This window comes from Rissa tridactyla, chromosome 14 (genome assembly GCF_028500815.1).
Source record: "Rissa tridactyla isolate bRisTri1 chromosome 14, bRisTri1.patW.cur.20221130, whole genome shotgun sequence".
Lineage (NCBI taxonomy): Eukaryota > Metazoa > Chordata > Aves > Charadriiformes > Laridae > Rissa > Rissa tridactyla.
The window spans coordinates 662,849-677,153 of NC_071479.1; the positions used below are offsets into that span (position 1 = coordinate 662,849).

At 56.2% G+C, this 14,305-nt stretch overlaps 2 protein-coding genes across 4 annotated transcripts in view; one reads left to right on the plus strand and one right to left on the minus strand.

Moving 5' to 3' along the window:
- Window positions 1-4,900, plus strand: part of ABL1 (ABL proto-oncogene 1, non-receptor tyrosine kinase) — an 83,399-nt gene extending 78,499 nt beyond the window's left edge. For all 3 annotated transcript variants that reach the window (XM_054220582.1, XM_054220584.1, XM_054220583.1), the window contains one exon: window positions 1,158-4,900. In XM_054220582.1, the coding sequence (XP_054076557.1) occupies window positions 1,158-2,857 (1,700 nt within the window). In that variant the 3' untranslated portion in view covers window positions 2,858-4,900. The remainder of the gene's footprint in view (window positions 1-1,157) is intronic.
- Window positions 4,901-10,460: 5,560 nt separating this feature from the next.
- Window positions 10,461-10,847, minus strand: QRFP (pyroglutamylated RFamide peptide). The gene has a single exon (XM_054221068.1). It carries the CDS (start codon window positions 10,845-10,847, stop codon window positions 10,461-10,463), a length of 387 nt encoding a protein of 128 aa, XP_054077043.1.
- Window positions 10,848-14,305: the final 3,458 nt, after the last annotated feature.

The following is a 14,305-nucleotide window of genomic DNA, read 5'->3' on the forward strand; positions in this document are numbered from 1 at the left end:
TCTGTATCTCCGCAGCTCCACTGTGTCTAGACACAGTAAAGCCAAGGCCTCCCGAAGTGCTGGGAGGGCTTTTCTGGTCATCCAGGTCCCTGTAAGTTGTTGTGTGGGAATGGTTTAACTGCACGCGGTCCTGTGGAAGCGTGATGTCTTCTCAAAGTACACAACTATTTTTCTTCAAATTCTTTCTCCTCAACCGAAATCCCTTCCCCAAGCAGAATCCTACCCGTAGCATGATGATCACCAATAAGTGACTAAGAAGCATCCCTCTTTTCCCTGTGACTCTGCTTCATCTCCCGTCTTACTGCCTAGTGAAGCTGTAAGTGTATCTGCTGCCCTGAAGGCATTCCTCCCCTGAATCGCAGTGCTGCCTGAGTGCCTGGCCTGGGAATGAGACCCCCTGTCAGTCAAACACAGAGACCTTCAGGACTGTGTATAAATTTATTATAAACCACTATTCATTTTTAAATACCTCTTGTAAGTGGAGAAAGGGTCACCCCATCGTTTCCTTTTGGAATGTTGCTGCTGAAGGAGGCTGTTACTACCACTTTGCCCCATTTTTGTACAAAGCTGGCCATCTTTGCGGTGGTGTGACCCCAAGTGTCCAGCTGTCAAAGGGCATCTTGATTTCTGCTTGTGAAAAAGTGATTTCCATTCCCCACAAAGGATGACATCAGGAAAGGAGGTTAGGAGTATCAGAATCTAAATGAACAAGGAGGCTGGGGATGGAGATGGGTTACGGAGATGTCTTATTAATTCAGAGGGTCAGCTCTTCAAAAGACAGCAACAGCACAGGGACTAAAGCAAAGGCCTCTTAAAAATCTTCTTCACGGTGTGAAGCTTAGACGTGTCTCTGGATGTGAGGGCAGGAATCTGAACATAAACATTTTGTGTTTGTATGTCACTGTTCAAATCAGAAGCCTACAGGGAAAATAGTTTGGCAGCCGAGTCCTGTAGAGGCCACCTCAGAAATGAATGTATGCAGGATTAGGGACCAGGTTCAGTCCAGGCTTGAGTGTGACTGAATTTGCTTTAATTCTGGCCTGAAGTTGTCTCTCTTCACAGAACCTGCACCTGCTGCAGTGGTTTGATCCTGGAAGAAAACCAGTTATTCTGGCTGTTGAAGCAATGCTCAGTAGACTCTTTTCTTTCCCTTGCAGACCCTCTGGATCACGAACCTGCTATTTCTCCCTTGCTCCCACGGAAGGAGAGGGTGGCCCTGGAGAGCAGTTTGAATGAAGATGAGAGGCTGCTTCCGAAAGACAAAAAGCACAACCTCTTCAGTGCCCTTATCAAGAAGAAGAAGAAGACTGCGCCTACCCCTCCAAAACGGAGCAGTTCCTTCCGAGAGATGGACGGCCACTCAGACCGCAGGGCAGGTGGGGAGGAGGAGTGCAGAGATGCTGGCAACGGAGCTTTCATTGCACCCCCCGCAGACGCAGCTGACCCCTCCAAGTTTCAGAGCCCAAGCAACGGGGCTGGTGTCACCAATGGGGTTGTCGCTGGGAACTCTGGATTTTTATCTCCCCACCTACGGAAGAAGTCCAGCACGATGAGCAGCAGTCGAGGGGTGGCTGGTGAAGAGGAGAGTAGTTCCAACTCCAGCAAGCGTTTCTTAAGGTCCTGCTCAGCCTCCTGTGTGCCCCATGGAGCAAAGGACACGGAGTGGAAATCTGTGACTCTGCCTCGGGATTTGCAGTCCACGGGACGCCAGTTTGATTCCTCCACTTTTGGGGGACACAAAAGTGAAAAGCCAGCACTGCCTCGGAAGCGGGCAAACGAGGCCAAGACTGACGTTGCTGTCAGGGGAACAGTGACCCCTCCTCCACGGCTGCTTAAGAAAAATGAAGAGACCACTGACGACGTGTTCAAAGATGCAGAGTCGAGCCCTGGCTCCAGCCCTCCCACTCTGACACCAAAACTTGGTCGTAGGCAACCTGCTGCCCCTCCTTCCTCCAGCATGCTCCACAAGGACGATGGAGTCAAATCCAGTGCCTTAGGTACCACTGTGACGATGGACCAAGGTTCTGCTGCCAAACCCAACACTGCTGGGTTCGTGGGTGCCAGCAAGGCTTCCTCTGAGGAGCCACGACTGAGGAGGCTCAAGCAGACCTCAGAGTCGGCAGGGAAGGACAAAGGGAAGTTATCGAAGCTGAAACCGGCCCCTCCGCTTCCGCTCTCTTCATCCTCCATTGGCAAGCCTGGGAAGGTTTCTCACAGTCCCAGCCATGAAGCAGCAGCAGATGTGGTGTCTGGGCCGAAATCCAAACAGTTGACTCAGGTTGGAGAGGCTGCAGGCGGTGATGCTGTCAAGCCAAACCAGTCAGGGGAAGGTGTGAAAAAGCTGGGGATCCCCTCTGTACCAAAGCCACAGTCCTCTACGAAGCTGCTGATGAGCACAGCAACCCCAGCTGCCTCTTCCTCATCTGTACCCTCTGCCCCAGGCGGGGACCAGACATCATCTACAGCCTTCATCCCCCTCATATCCACCAGGGTCTCTCTGCGGAAGACCCGGCAGCCCCCGGAGAGGATCGCCAGTGGCGCCATCACTAAAGGGGTGGTGTTGGAAAGCACTGAGGCGCTACGGATCGCCATCAGCAAAAACTCTGAACAAATGGCAAGCCACAGTGCTGTCTTGGAGGCTGGCAAGAACCTCTACACCTTCTGCGTGAGCTACGTGGACTCCATTCAGCAGATGAGGAACAAATTTGCCTTTCGGGAGGCCATCAATAAGCTGGAGAATAACCTACGAGAGCTTCAGATCTGCCCAGCAACAGCTGGCAGTGGTCCTGCAGCCACCCAGGACTTTAGCAAACTTCTCAGTTCAGTGAAAGAAATCAGCGACATCGTTCAGAGGTAGCAGAAGCCAGGTTAAAAAAAATAAATATAACAATGGGCCAAAGCCAACTGCGGAGAGAGTAATGTGTGTGGACTGACAAAGGACCGGGGCATTCAGGTTAGGGCTGTGCAAAAGACACAGACTGTGAATGGATGCCCCAGCTCCAAAGGGCAGGGCTGTGTTCGAGAGGCACTTTTCACCCTCTTAACTCAGATTCCCTGTGTTTCATATACTTGTAATCGTCTTATCTGTGGAGTTCTTGCCTTGTGGACTACAAGTCTAAATGCTGATGTCACACCATGCCTTTTTATTAATATTTTATTGCTCTGGACAGACCGTTAAGACTGAAGCCAGGCTGATGGACACTGAGATGCCATCCTCCTCAGGAGGACTTCCTACTGCGTTTGTGTCCCCTGTCCCTGTCCCACTGTACACAAGGATGAGTGCTTGAATGGCAATATACCCACGGCGTTTCTTGGGAGAGATGCAGGACATGTCCCTGGCCTGAGTCTGACATTCACCTGACATTAACGCAACAGATTTGGCGCTTGGGAGGGAAGGGGGGAAAGTTGTTAATGTAAGGGGTTTTTTAATGACAGAATGCTACAAATGATGTTTGCCCAAATTCTTCCTATGATTCCACCTGCTGCCGTTCGTTTCTGTGTGTTTTAGTAATTTCTTCATGTTGCTGAGCCCAAGGGAATTGCTTGGGTTCAAAATGTTGCCAATGGCACCTGCTAATGTAGTGGCACAGGAGCCGGTTTGCGGATCTCCCTTGGTAGTGGTAAAGGACTGGAGAAGGTCTGAAGAAGGACGTGCTGTCGCACTCTTCTGATATCTGACATTAGTGGGGCTGGCGTTGGGGGTGGAGGGTGGCAGAGGTGGGGGAGCAGTCGGCTGGTGCTGAGCAAGGCATCGCTCCCCGCGAGACAGGACCGTCGGAGCAGGGGGAGGTAGCTTAGGGTGAGTTCAGAGATACCGCTGTGCCTCCAGCAGTTCTTTCAGCTGAGCCTGCACATCGCAGATGGGTGAGAACTGCTCTTTTCTAGCTGAATTTCCAGCTTTTTTGTTCTCTGAGCGGAGGTGGGGCCTGGCGTCTGCCCTCCCATAGAGACCTTTGCTTTGAGGGGCTGTGGTGCCTCCCTCTGCGTGCCAGTGTAACTCCCCGTGAAAAGCTCAGATGCCAGTACTCTGGGGTTAAAACCGTCACTACCTTCATGCCGGTGTGGTTCCATCCAGCATCAAACAAGGATCTGTGAAGACTGCAGACACTTCTCTTGGGTGCGTCTCCCGAGGAGTGTGCCACAAAATGCTGACAGCAGGACTCCTGGGCTTCCTTTCCAAGGTCCTGTGACCTTCCCAACTAATGCAACCTGACTGGGAACTAACTGTGACTTGTGACAATAGTGAAAGAACAAGGTTTAGGGCTATTAACAGTGCAATTTAACTCCTTTTAACAGTTCCAAACAAGAGGAAACAAAAGCGTTTTCCATGTCCTGTTCCCCTGTAACTCTTGTGACCCCTCTTGTGTATCTTAAATACTAATTGCCTTCAATTGTATTTTATTCTGTTCTCTTCGGAACTGTTTCTTTTGTATATGATTTCTAGTAGTTCACTCGTGTGTGTTCACGCCACTTCTCGCCCTCACAAACAGCCATGACTTAACACATGACAAATGTTCAAAAGGAAATACACACTTCTGCCACAGGCTGCCTTTAAAAATGTAAGGAAAAAAAAAAGAAAAACAACCCTTGGACTGTCTCTTTCCTGGAGGTACTGTTTTTACTTTGATAACATATTGTGCCACTATATTATACATTTGTATCTCGTTATTACACACTTTTGTAGACTTGTCTTTTTTACAGTGTGTAAATAGCTCTGTCCTTCATCTCTGTGATACTTAAGGGGGTTGTTTCCCCTTTAATTTGGTCCAGTACAGATTGTTTCTGTGCACGACTTCCAATTCTTCCTCCTCTCTTTCTCTATTTTTCATTTTTTTGATTTATTTTTTACTCCAGTCTCTCTTGCGTAGTATATTTAAAAATAAATCAATGTTGAGGAAAACTCGTGTTTGTCTGTTAGCGAGGCTTTTCGAGCCCGGTTACCCCCCCTTAGACTCCACGTCCACTCCACGGTTCCCTGTTTGGGTGGTTCACGGGGCCCTTTGGCACAGCGGGCTGCTCCGAGCCAGCCAGGAGCACCTTTTCCGCATCCGTTTGGTCTGCCTCTGAAAAATCACAAGAGAAAAAAGATGCACAGAATAAAGACTGCGTCATCACCTCTTTTGAAGCGAAGACTTTGCTGTTGTCTTCAAGGAGATTTAAATCAAGGATTTGACTTCAGACTTTTCTTCCTGTTGGTTGGTTGTATTCTGTAATTCAGCTGCTGTTGCTTTTTCCTCCTCCTCTGCTATGAAAACACCCGTGAGTTTCTCTCCTCAGACGGTTCTGGCTGCTCCCTGCCTCGTCTCTAGTCGTGCGCTGGCTGAGGCACCGCTGGGCGTGATGCTCCCAGCACAGACCCCACGCGAAGAGCTTCCCGTTCACCTCCCTCGAGGCGCTGGCACGCCACACGGCCGCAGGGCTCCCTTCGCGGGTTTTCTCTCTGAAAATGGGAAATAATGCTGTTTCCAAAAGTCCATCCTTATTTTCTGTTTTCAGGCTACCTTTCCAGCAAATCTTGAGGGAGGGATGCGTCTACGTACTAAGCAGCCTCTAAAATGAGACTGCTTTGATTAATTAAGATGTTAGAGCGAAAAAGGATGAGGAGGAAACAAGGGCAGCTGAAAGCGAGTGGTTTGCCCGAGGTCCCGCGGTTGCTCGGTGATGTTTGGGGGTTATAACCCAGCTTGTCCAATTTCTAATCCCCTTGACAAGTCCCTGGTGAAATCTGTCAGTCGTGGCACGGGGAACCACTCGCTCGTGGGCCATGGGAACAAGGCTCATCAGAAACCTTGTCTTGCTGTGACAGCGATGGCATTGGGCCGATTCTATATGAGCGTGAAGAAAAGAGGAGAGGGGAGGATGCTGTTGGCAAGTGTAAATGGGATTAATGGCCTGCACTTGGCGAGGCTCGGGCTGCTCCGCAGCAGAGGGCTGGTGTCTGGTGAACGTACACCTGAAGCTACAAGGGGTTCCTGGTTGCTTTGTGACAATGACCCTTGGCAAAAGTCAATGCCCAGGCTGCTCTTTGTGTCCATCTCTCGCGTAAAGACTTGAACACGGTGAATAGCTGTGGGTTGAGGGAATACATGGAGAAGCTTAACCTGCCCCGCTCCTAGTCGTCTCCATCTCTGCTTGCTTAGGGACCAGTCCACGGTGTCGTGGGAAGGTGGCGGCCGGTTGGCCTGGCTGGGGGAAGACCTGGGATCTGCAGTGTTGGGAATGAAAGAGAGGGGATTAAAGGCTAAATTTATCTGAGTACAGTAGGAGTTGATTTAACAGATCGATGCATTTAACAGTTTGATTGCTCCAATTTTCAAGGCTATTGAGCTTGAAAGTGAGAGTGCTCTGAGGGAAAAATAGCTGTGCTTGTGTTTTTTGTTTTGGTTTTCATGTCTTTGAAATTACAATGTTCACTCTTTTAAGTTTTCCTTTAATGTTATCCTGCCTTTTGCTAAGAAGTTGCTTGTCACAAGATGTAAAATGTGGTCAGTGTTTTATACTCAGTTTTTTTCTCAAAAAAAGACTGTTATCAAAGATAGGCTGGTGTGGCCGCCTGTCTTGCAGAGATGCTGCTGGACCAGCGGCACTCTCAGGTGTGCGGGCGCTGCCTGCTCCTGGGGGTGATCAGCGGCCGACTGACAGCCTCTTCCGTGTTCGGCATTAATCCTTTCATGATTGAAAAGAGAGGAAAATACACCTAAAGAGAGGAAAACAAACCTAAGTGCTGTGTCACCTCTGAAGAGAGGGTTTCTGGCATTACGTGCGCAGGCTGGGCTCCTGGTCTGAGGGGGAGCCCCGGCCTGGGGGGGTTCTGGGAATGATGCTCCCGGATCAACCTGCTTTTCCGGTCAGTCGATGCCTTGGCACTGTTGGTGCCCCTAACGCTGTGGGTGCGGGACAGCCCTGCCAGTCATTTCGCTGCTTAGGTTGGGCTCAAAGCCGTCCTCCCTGGCAGCGGAGTGCTGCGCAGTGGTTTTTCCACGGTAGATCCGGCTCAGCAGGGAGTTTACCTGCAAACTGGGCTACGCTGAACCGCTTTCCCAGCAGTCGCCCCCCTGTTGCAGGCGATGTCTTTGTCCTAACGTCCAGTCTGCTGACAAGGATCCTACCTGTGCTTCTGAAGCCACAGTGCTGAGTGACCCAGCTATGATGCCTAAGTCTCTTCATGAGTCCCTTGGATGTGATTAAATTGGGCTTTCTCTACAGAGGATCCACTTGGGTTTTTGAGGTGGTGCGTGTTTGCAGTGCCGCAGGTCTGCGCGGGACGGAGGAAGGATGAGAAGCGGCCTCATGGATGGAGCGGATGAGCAGCAATGGGGCTGGGACAAGGACGGGGGTTGTACCCTGGTCAGGGGGGGATAATGGCGCGTTTTATAGAGAGTCCCGGCAGTGGTGATGTTGGCAGCAAGCGTGTCTGCGTCGGTCCTTGCTGGCTGGGACCACTGGCCACGCGTACAAGAATCCAGTGCCTATTTGATGCCGTCCCTTTGGGTGCCGGCTCGCACAACGGGCCGTGGTGCTGGTGCTCCAGGCAGGTTGCCCTGCCTTGTCTGTGTGGCCATGCCGAAATGAATCCGGCTCATTACGGTTCACCGTGTGGGTGGGCTCCGAGCTTTCCAGCTCTCAAAGGTGTTGGGTGTCTGGGTGTCCCTCCGGGAGCTGCCCCACAAAGGGACCTGGGAGGGGGCGTAGGTTCCCATGGGAGCTGGACGGGAGACACCATGTCCAGCGCACAGGGATGGGCTTTCCAGCCTCCTGGGGTTGCTCCTGGTGTGTTCCCCCCTCCTTCCTCCCAGACAACACCCCCAGACTCCAGGCAATTATTTTCCATTCACTTTTATCTCCTCCTCCCCCCTCCCAGCCTCAATCACCAAGGAGCAATAACGAAGAGCCTGGAGCGCTGCCTTTTCCCAAGCACATCAGCCGTTTTAATGCCTGCCGAGGGCTGCTCCCGGGGTGCCACGACCCCTTGCCTGCCCCATGCCGCAGCCCCTTTCCTCCCTGCGGGCGAGGAGGGTGATGGCATCGTCCCTGTGGCACAGAGCTGCCCATCAAGGAGCCCCCCAGGCACACCGGCTGAGCCCAGCTCTGTCCCACCCGCAGGTAAGCACTGTGGGAAGCGCTGGCTTTCACTTTTAAATAAGCTATACAAAGGGTTATTGCACTTCAATCAAAGCCTCGTTATACGTGGGGCTTTATCACGCTGCTCTGACCCTGTTCTTCTCCTGGACTTGAGAGCGGGAGCCCAGGCATCCCGCCGGCCCCAGCATCACCCAGCAGGTTTCCTTTCCCTTCCCGCAGCAGACGGTGCCACTTCTCCCTGCAGCGATCCATCACGGCAAAGCCAGGGATTTACCGGCCCTCACTAACCCAGCCTTGCTCCGAAACTCCTTCCCCTTCCTCCCTCCCATCCCTCCCCCCGACTCCAGCGCAGGGTAAAATTGATCAGTGCATATTTATTGATGATTTGAACACTCAAAAGAAAGGGTGGGAAAAAAAAAAGAGACGTTGCCATAGAAACATTGATAAAGCTCCCGTGTCTGCTGGGTAATGCGAGCGCTGCGCCTGCGTCCCCCGAACTGGCGGCCTTCGGTGGGGTGGGAGTCGAGGGGGATCGAAGGTGGGTTTGGGGGTGCCTGGATGGGGGGGGCTGCGTGGGCTCAGCCCCCCCGAGTGCCACCGGGTTTGTTGGTCGCTGGCGTGGTCCCCGCAGTGTGAAATGGTTACGGCAGCAGAGACGCAGGGGAAGGGAGATGCCCTTCCTCTCCTTCGCCATCGCAGCTGGTGCCGTCCTCGTGCCAGGGCCAAATCCCGGCGTCATCTGTATCCCTGCAAATCCAGAGTCCCTCCCGTTCCACACCCATGGGGTTGTGACCCGCACATAGCTCCCCCCCAGAGGAGCCTTCTCTTGTGCCCCCATCGCTCCTCCCTGGACCTGGCTGCTCCACGGCCGGCGTTCGCCTGCAGGTTCCTGCTCACCTCCGTCCAGCCTTCGCTTACGCACCGCTCCTGCTGCGAGAACAGCTCGCACCAGCCCTGGCAGCGCTGCATTCAGTGGTCTGTCTGCTTGATGGATATTACAATGCACCTCTTGGAGACTGATTTTGATTTCCCCCCCTCCCAACGAAGTACTGCCATGGTCTTTGATTTTGAGGGTGCAATTTAGCGCTTGCAAATAATTGCCCTGCTTCATTTTTGTGCCTGCAATGAAATATTAGCAGTCATTAGGCGCCTGACTTGCCGTTAGTGCCTGCAAGCCAGGTAGTTAGATCGCTGATTACTAATACCTCTGCCTGCAGCGGTAGGCACAAAGGCAAACATTGTCGTTGGCATTGGCAGAGCTAAATGTGCCCAACGGAGGAGAAGGCAGTCGCTGCAGCAGGGCTTGTTCTTCACAGCCGTGGCTGTGCTGGGTTTTGGGGCTAGCGATTCCCCAAGCTGCACCCTTGGCAGCAGAGGGGACCGAAGAGCAGGACACCGAGCACCCATTGATGGCCCCGGGCAGGTGCAGGGGTCCTTGTTTCAGCCCCTCTGCACCCAAATTTCTGCAGCGGCTGCAGCTGGGAGTAGGTGGCAATGGGGCCGGGAGGGGGTTAGGAAGGGCCAGGCTTTCAGGCCAGCGCTGGGGTGATGGGACAAGAATGCTGAAGGTCGGTCATCACTTTCTCACCCTCGCAAGGACTCTGGTGGCACCTGAGGATGGGTCTCGAGGTCGGGGCGTGAGCGGGGCGGTGGGACTGCAGCAGGACTGGTGATGCCAGGGCAGGTTTCCGTGCTCACGCCAGGGATTTCTAAGGACAAGATTTTCTCGAACCCCGCTGCTCTGTCCTGGTTTGCACACAGGAGCCAACTCAAACTGTCCTGGTTTGCTTGCAGGAGCTGGCTCTTGTAAGTGGCATCTTGACACTAAGCAGAATTTGCTGCCAGAGGGTCTATTCCCTAATAGGCAGGAGAGCAGTGACTCCGCGGAGAGCTCTGAGGGACCTGCTCCTCCCGACAGCCCTGCTCTGGCAGCTACAGCAGTGCCCAGGGGACCGTCACCCCCGGGACTATCCTGCTGCAACACTCCAGCCCTCCTCCCTCCGGCCTCGACGCTTGGCCCTGCCACCTCTGCCTGTCCTGGGGTGGCATCCCTGCCCTCTGCCAGCACCGTGCCACTGGAGACCCAGCACAGGGTCCTTGCCCTGTGCCCCAGCAAAGACCACATCTGATCGGGGAAGGGATGCGGTGGCTTCTTTTTAAGGCGCCCTCCTCTTCTTCCATTGCACTGGCTGGGAACAGGGATGGGAGACTTGGAGCAGGGCTGCAAGTGGAGCAGATGCGGTGTCCCCCCCTCCCCAAGGCAATGCCAGCAGCAAAACCCCGCAATACCCTTTTGTCTGAGCAAATCGAGGCGAGATGGAAGGGAAGGATGGGACAGGGTGACCCGCAGGAGGTGTGGGGGGGTCCAGTCCAGGCCCTCATCTCCCAAAGCGGAAGGTGAAGCCCCCTTTTTTCCTGTTGTAGCCGTTGAGCTCCTCAGCCAGGTTGCCCAGCGTGCTGCTGCGCTTCTCCCCTCCCACCGGCAGCAGCTCGGAGCCCCCCTGCCTGCCCAGCCGCTGCCCGTTGCCCTCCTTGCCGTAGCCCTGCAGCTCCCGGGCGATGCCCAGCAGCACGTTCAGCTCCTCGCTGCGCCTCCGCCTCCCTCCTGCCCTCCAGCAGCTACCCGGGTCCTCAGCCCCCGCCGGCCAGCTGGGCTTGAGCGGGGTCCCTTCCCCGGGGTCTCCGGGCTCCTGCCGCTCGCTGGGAGGGAAGCAGGCCCCCAGGCTCAGGAGGAAGAGGCAGGACAGCGAGTAGGGTGCTCTCATCTGGGGGAAGCAGAGGAAGGGAGAGACGTGTGGGTAAACGGCAGAGCATCCTTGGGCAGCGGGTAAAGCAGCGGCCAGGACGCGAGGCTGCAGAAGGGCTGCCCTTGGCGAGCACGCGTTCCCCATCCCTGCCGCAGCACCCGCAAACCAGCCCTGCCACCCCGCCACCCTGCGAGAAAACCCCTCCAGCACCCGCCGCTCCTCCCGCAGCCCCCACGCCAGCACCCGGCTGCAGTGGGGGTGCTGGGGGACCAGGGGCTCTGCCTCTGCCCTCTCGCCTTCAGACCTGCTCCCCTTCCTCTTCAGCAGCTCCGTGCTCACAATTTACAGCCTTGCAGCTACTCCCCTTTTTCGCAGCCGAGAGCTGGGCTCTGCTGGGGGGGGGGGGTGGCTGAGTGGGCTATTAGCCAGGCTGATGGGCTCCGGAGCCGCCCGCTCCTCTTAGAGGCTCCGCGGGGAGGACTTAAGTGTGTTCGCCTGAGCCAGCCTCATCTTCCCCATGCGCAGGTCCTGCCTGCGGTGCCCGGCTAATGCGGGTGTGGAGGAAGGTGCTGGACATCCCTCTGCTTCATGGGGCTCGGAGGTGCCCCCCCGGCAGCAGGGTCTGCTCAGCAGAGCGGGACGGAGCTTGGTCCGGGGCCACAGGCGGCCCTGGGAGTGACCTTGAGTGCAGGCAGGACTGCTCTGCCTCCCCTTCCTCCTCCTGAAAAGGCTCAGAAAGGGCAAATGGATTTTTTTATTTATTATTATTTATTATTATTATTATTATCATCATTATCACTATTATTATCATTATCATTATTATTATCATTATCATTATCATTATTATTATTTTGCTGGAGGTGTTGCCTTAAAAGTCACCGCTGGTGATGGTGGCCAGGGTGTCTGCCCTGGTGGGGGGCTGCTGTGGGTGCTCCTGCGCCCGACCCAGCTGAGCCCAAGCCTTCCCCAGCACCCCCCTGGCCCGTGGGCTTCGCTTTGGGGTGCTCCCCCCCTCATTGGCACCTTGCCGCTCTTCTGTCCTCTCCCCTTTTGCACCCAGTTGCCCGTCATGGAGCCAAATTGCTGGGTGCAGCCAGAGCCAGGGGCACCTTCCCAGCACCAGCAATGGGGGCTGCTGAGACCCCTCCTGGGTGCCGGGGGGTGCCGGTGGGTGCCCTGCCTGGCTCTGCCTGTTACCCTCAGCTGCCTCCCACCATCCTTTCCCTCCCTGCCGGCTGTGCTGCCCATTGAGGCAAGGGCAGAAAGCAGGGGTGGGCAGACAGACAGACAGACAGACGGCCGGCCGATGGCCACTCACCTCTCCGTCTTGAGCGATGCCCCAGTGCCACCTGCCCTGGCCCTGCTCCGTGCCGCCCTGTGCCCAGACTGAGCCGGCCAGCCCGCCCTACCTGCCATTAAATACGCGCCGGCGCTAATTGCCGTGTCGCCCCCGGAGCGCGTGGCCGGCTGGCAGGGCTGTGGCCGCTCAGAGCAGAGGCTGGGATCCCGGCGGGGAGGGGGACAGGGGGGATGGCCGAGCCGCCACAATGGGAGCGCGCCACCACCGCTGATTAACGCGCCTCCTTCGTTTGCTGCCTCATTTGGAGGAGAGGCTGGGTGTGCGCCGTGCGGGAGCTGGCCTTGTCACCGGCGGCTGGTGGGGACAGGAGGGTCTCGTGTCCCCCACCCCCTCGGTGCGTGCGGCTGTCGGGGGTCCCAGCCGTGCGTGGCAGTGTGGTGGGTGCGCAGGTCCCGGCAGAGACCACTGCACCCCCAGACCCACTCTGGGGCTGGCCCCGCATGGACAAGCCCGAGTGTGTCCCCCGTCCTTGGCCAGTGCACGCAGCCACCGGTGCCAAAGCGTGTCCCCCAACGCCTGGCGCTCGGCTGTCCCCTCCCAGGTCCCTCCTGCCCGGGGCAGAGCGGGGTGTGGGGTGGGCAGCACCTGCTGTGCAGCAGGAAGGGGCCGGGGGCTCCACTCAGCGCTCTGCCCATCGCCGCAGGCAGCGGGTCCCCTTGGCACCGAGGCCTGCCACCACCCTCTGTCCTGGCCCCAGGGCCACCCCTGGGTTTGGGCTGCAGCCCCTGGGGAGCCTCCACTGCCCCACCCCTGTCCCCCCTGGGTCTCCCCAGCAGTTTTGCAGAGCAGTTTGGGCAGGTGAAGCTAATGATGTACCGGTTTCTGGGGAATCCATGCCGTGAGCCTGGCACAGGGAAGGATCCGTCACCTGCAGCCTGTCAGGAGCTGCGATAATCCAGTGCATCCCTTTGCCATCACCATGGCAGGTTCCTCTGGGGATGTCCCTGCACCGCACGGTGGGCACAGCTGCCGACACGCCAGCTAACGATGAGTTCCTTTTATTAAGGAGTTTAGAAAGTCCACATGTACAGCGCGGGACACCACTCACACACGACCTAGACTTCACGGCACTGCTACACACCACCGCCCGCCCCAGGGCTTCGCCGAGAAGGTACATGACCAGGTCCCAGGCCCCTGGCCCACCCCTCTCCAGGGAGGGGTCACCACGGGCGGGTTGAGCCTAATCCGGGGCCGCGGAGCAACGCGTGCACTCTTGGGAATAATCCTGGGAGATCCTGGGTCTCAGCGTGGATTAAATACCTCTCGCGCAAGTCAAAACATAGTCATTAGGGGGCCCTGGGTGACACAGGCAGTTACACGGGGGTGTGCTACCCACAGACCGCACACACAACGTCCCCTCCCCGCCATGGAAAAACACCGGTGGAGGCATCCAGGGAGGGGACAAGCCTTCCCGGCAGGGCCCATGGCTCCCTGTGCCGCCTTGTCCTGAAGACAAGCGCTAGAAAACCCGGCTACAGCTAATCACTGAAAGAAACGAACAGAAACTGTGCTCCCCGCCCATGCGGGACCCTTTCCTGAGGGGTCCGGCGGGGTGCAGGGAGCCCCTCGGAAGCTGCTGGTGGCTCCTGCTCTCCTGCTGGCTGGGAAAAGCCAGCACTAAACTCCCCCAAATCCCATCGCTGGAGGAGGCCAGCGGCGGCTGCTCCGGGCAGGGCTGGTGGGGACGGAGCCGGGGGCTGTGCTCGGAGCTCGCCCTCACCCGAGGGACCTGAGGAATGTCTCTGGCAGAGAGGAAAGCTGCGATGATCCCTGTGCATCATTTGTCCCTATTTCCCGGCAGGATAGACAGACAGAGACATGCCCGGCACAGGATCTGAGGTGGGGAAGGCTTAAAAAAAAGGAGAAGCACGGAGGGAAATGCAAATCAGCCACAGCCGGGAAGATGAGCCTTTGATCTCCCAGGGCTTTAAGCCCCGCTGGAAACAGGGATGGCGGGAGCTTCCCTCCTCTCCTTGGGCTGTCTGTCCATCTGATGGTGTTCGTTGGGGCCAGGGCCCGGCGCGGGGGCTCTGCTCCCCATCGCTGCTGTAGCACCAGCACAAAATCACGTAAAGGGTGGCAGGGCCCCAGCTGTCCCCCTCCCCTCCTTTTTTTT

Excerpts from the sequence above, each read along its gene's own strand:
- QRFP (XM_054221068.1), bottom strand. The coding sequence starts at position 10,847 with ATGAGAGCACCCTACTCGCTGTCCTGCCTCTTCCTCCTGAGCCTGGGG.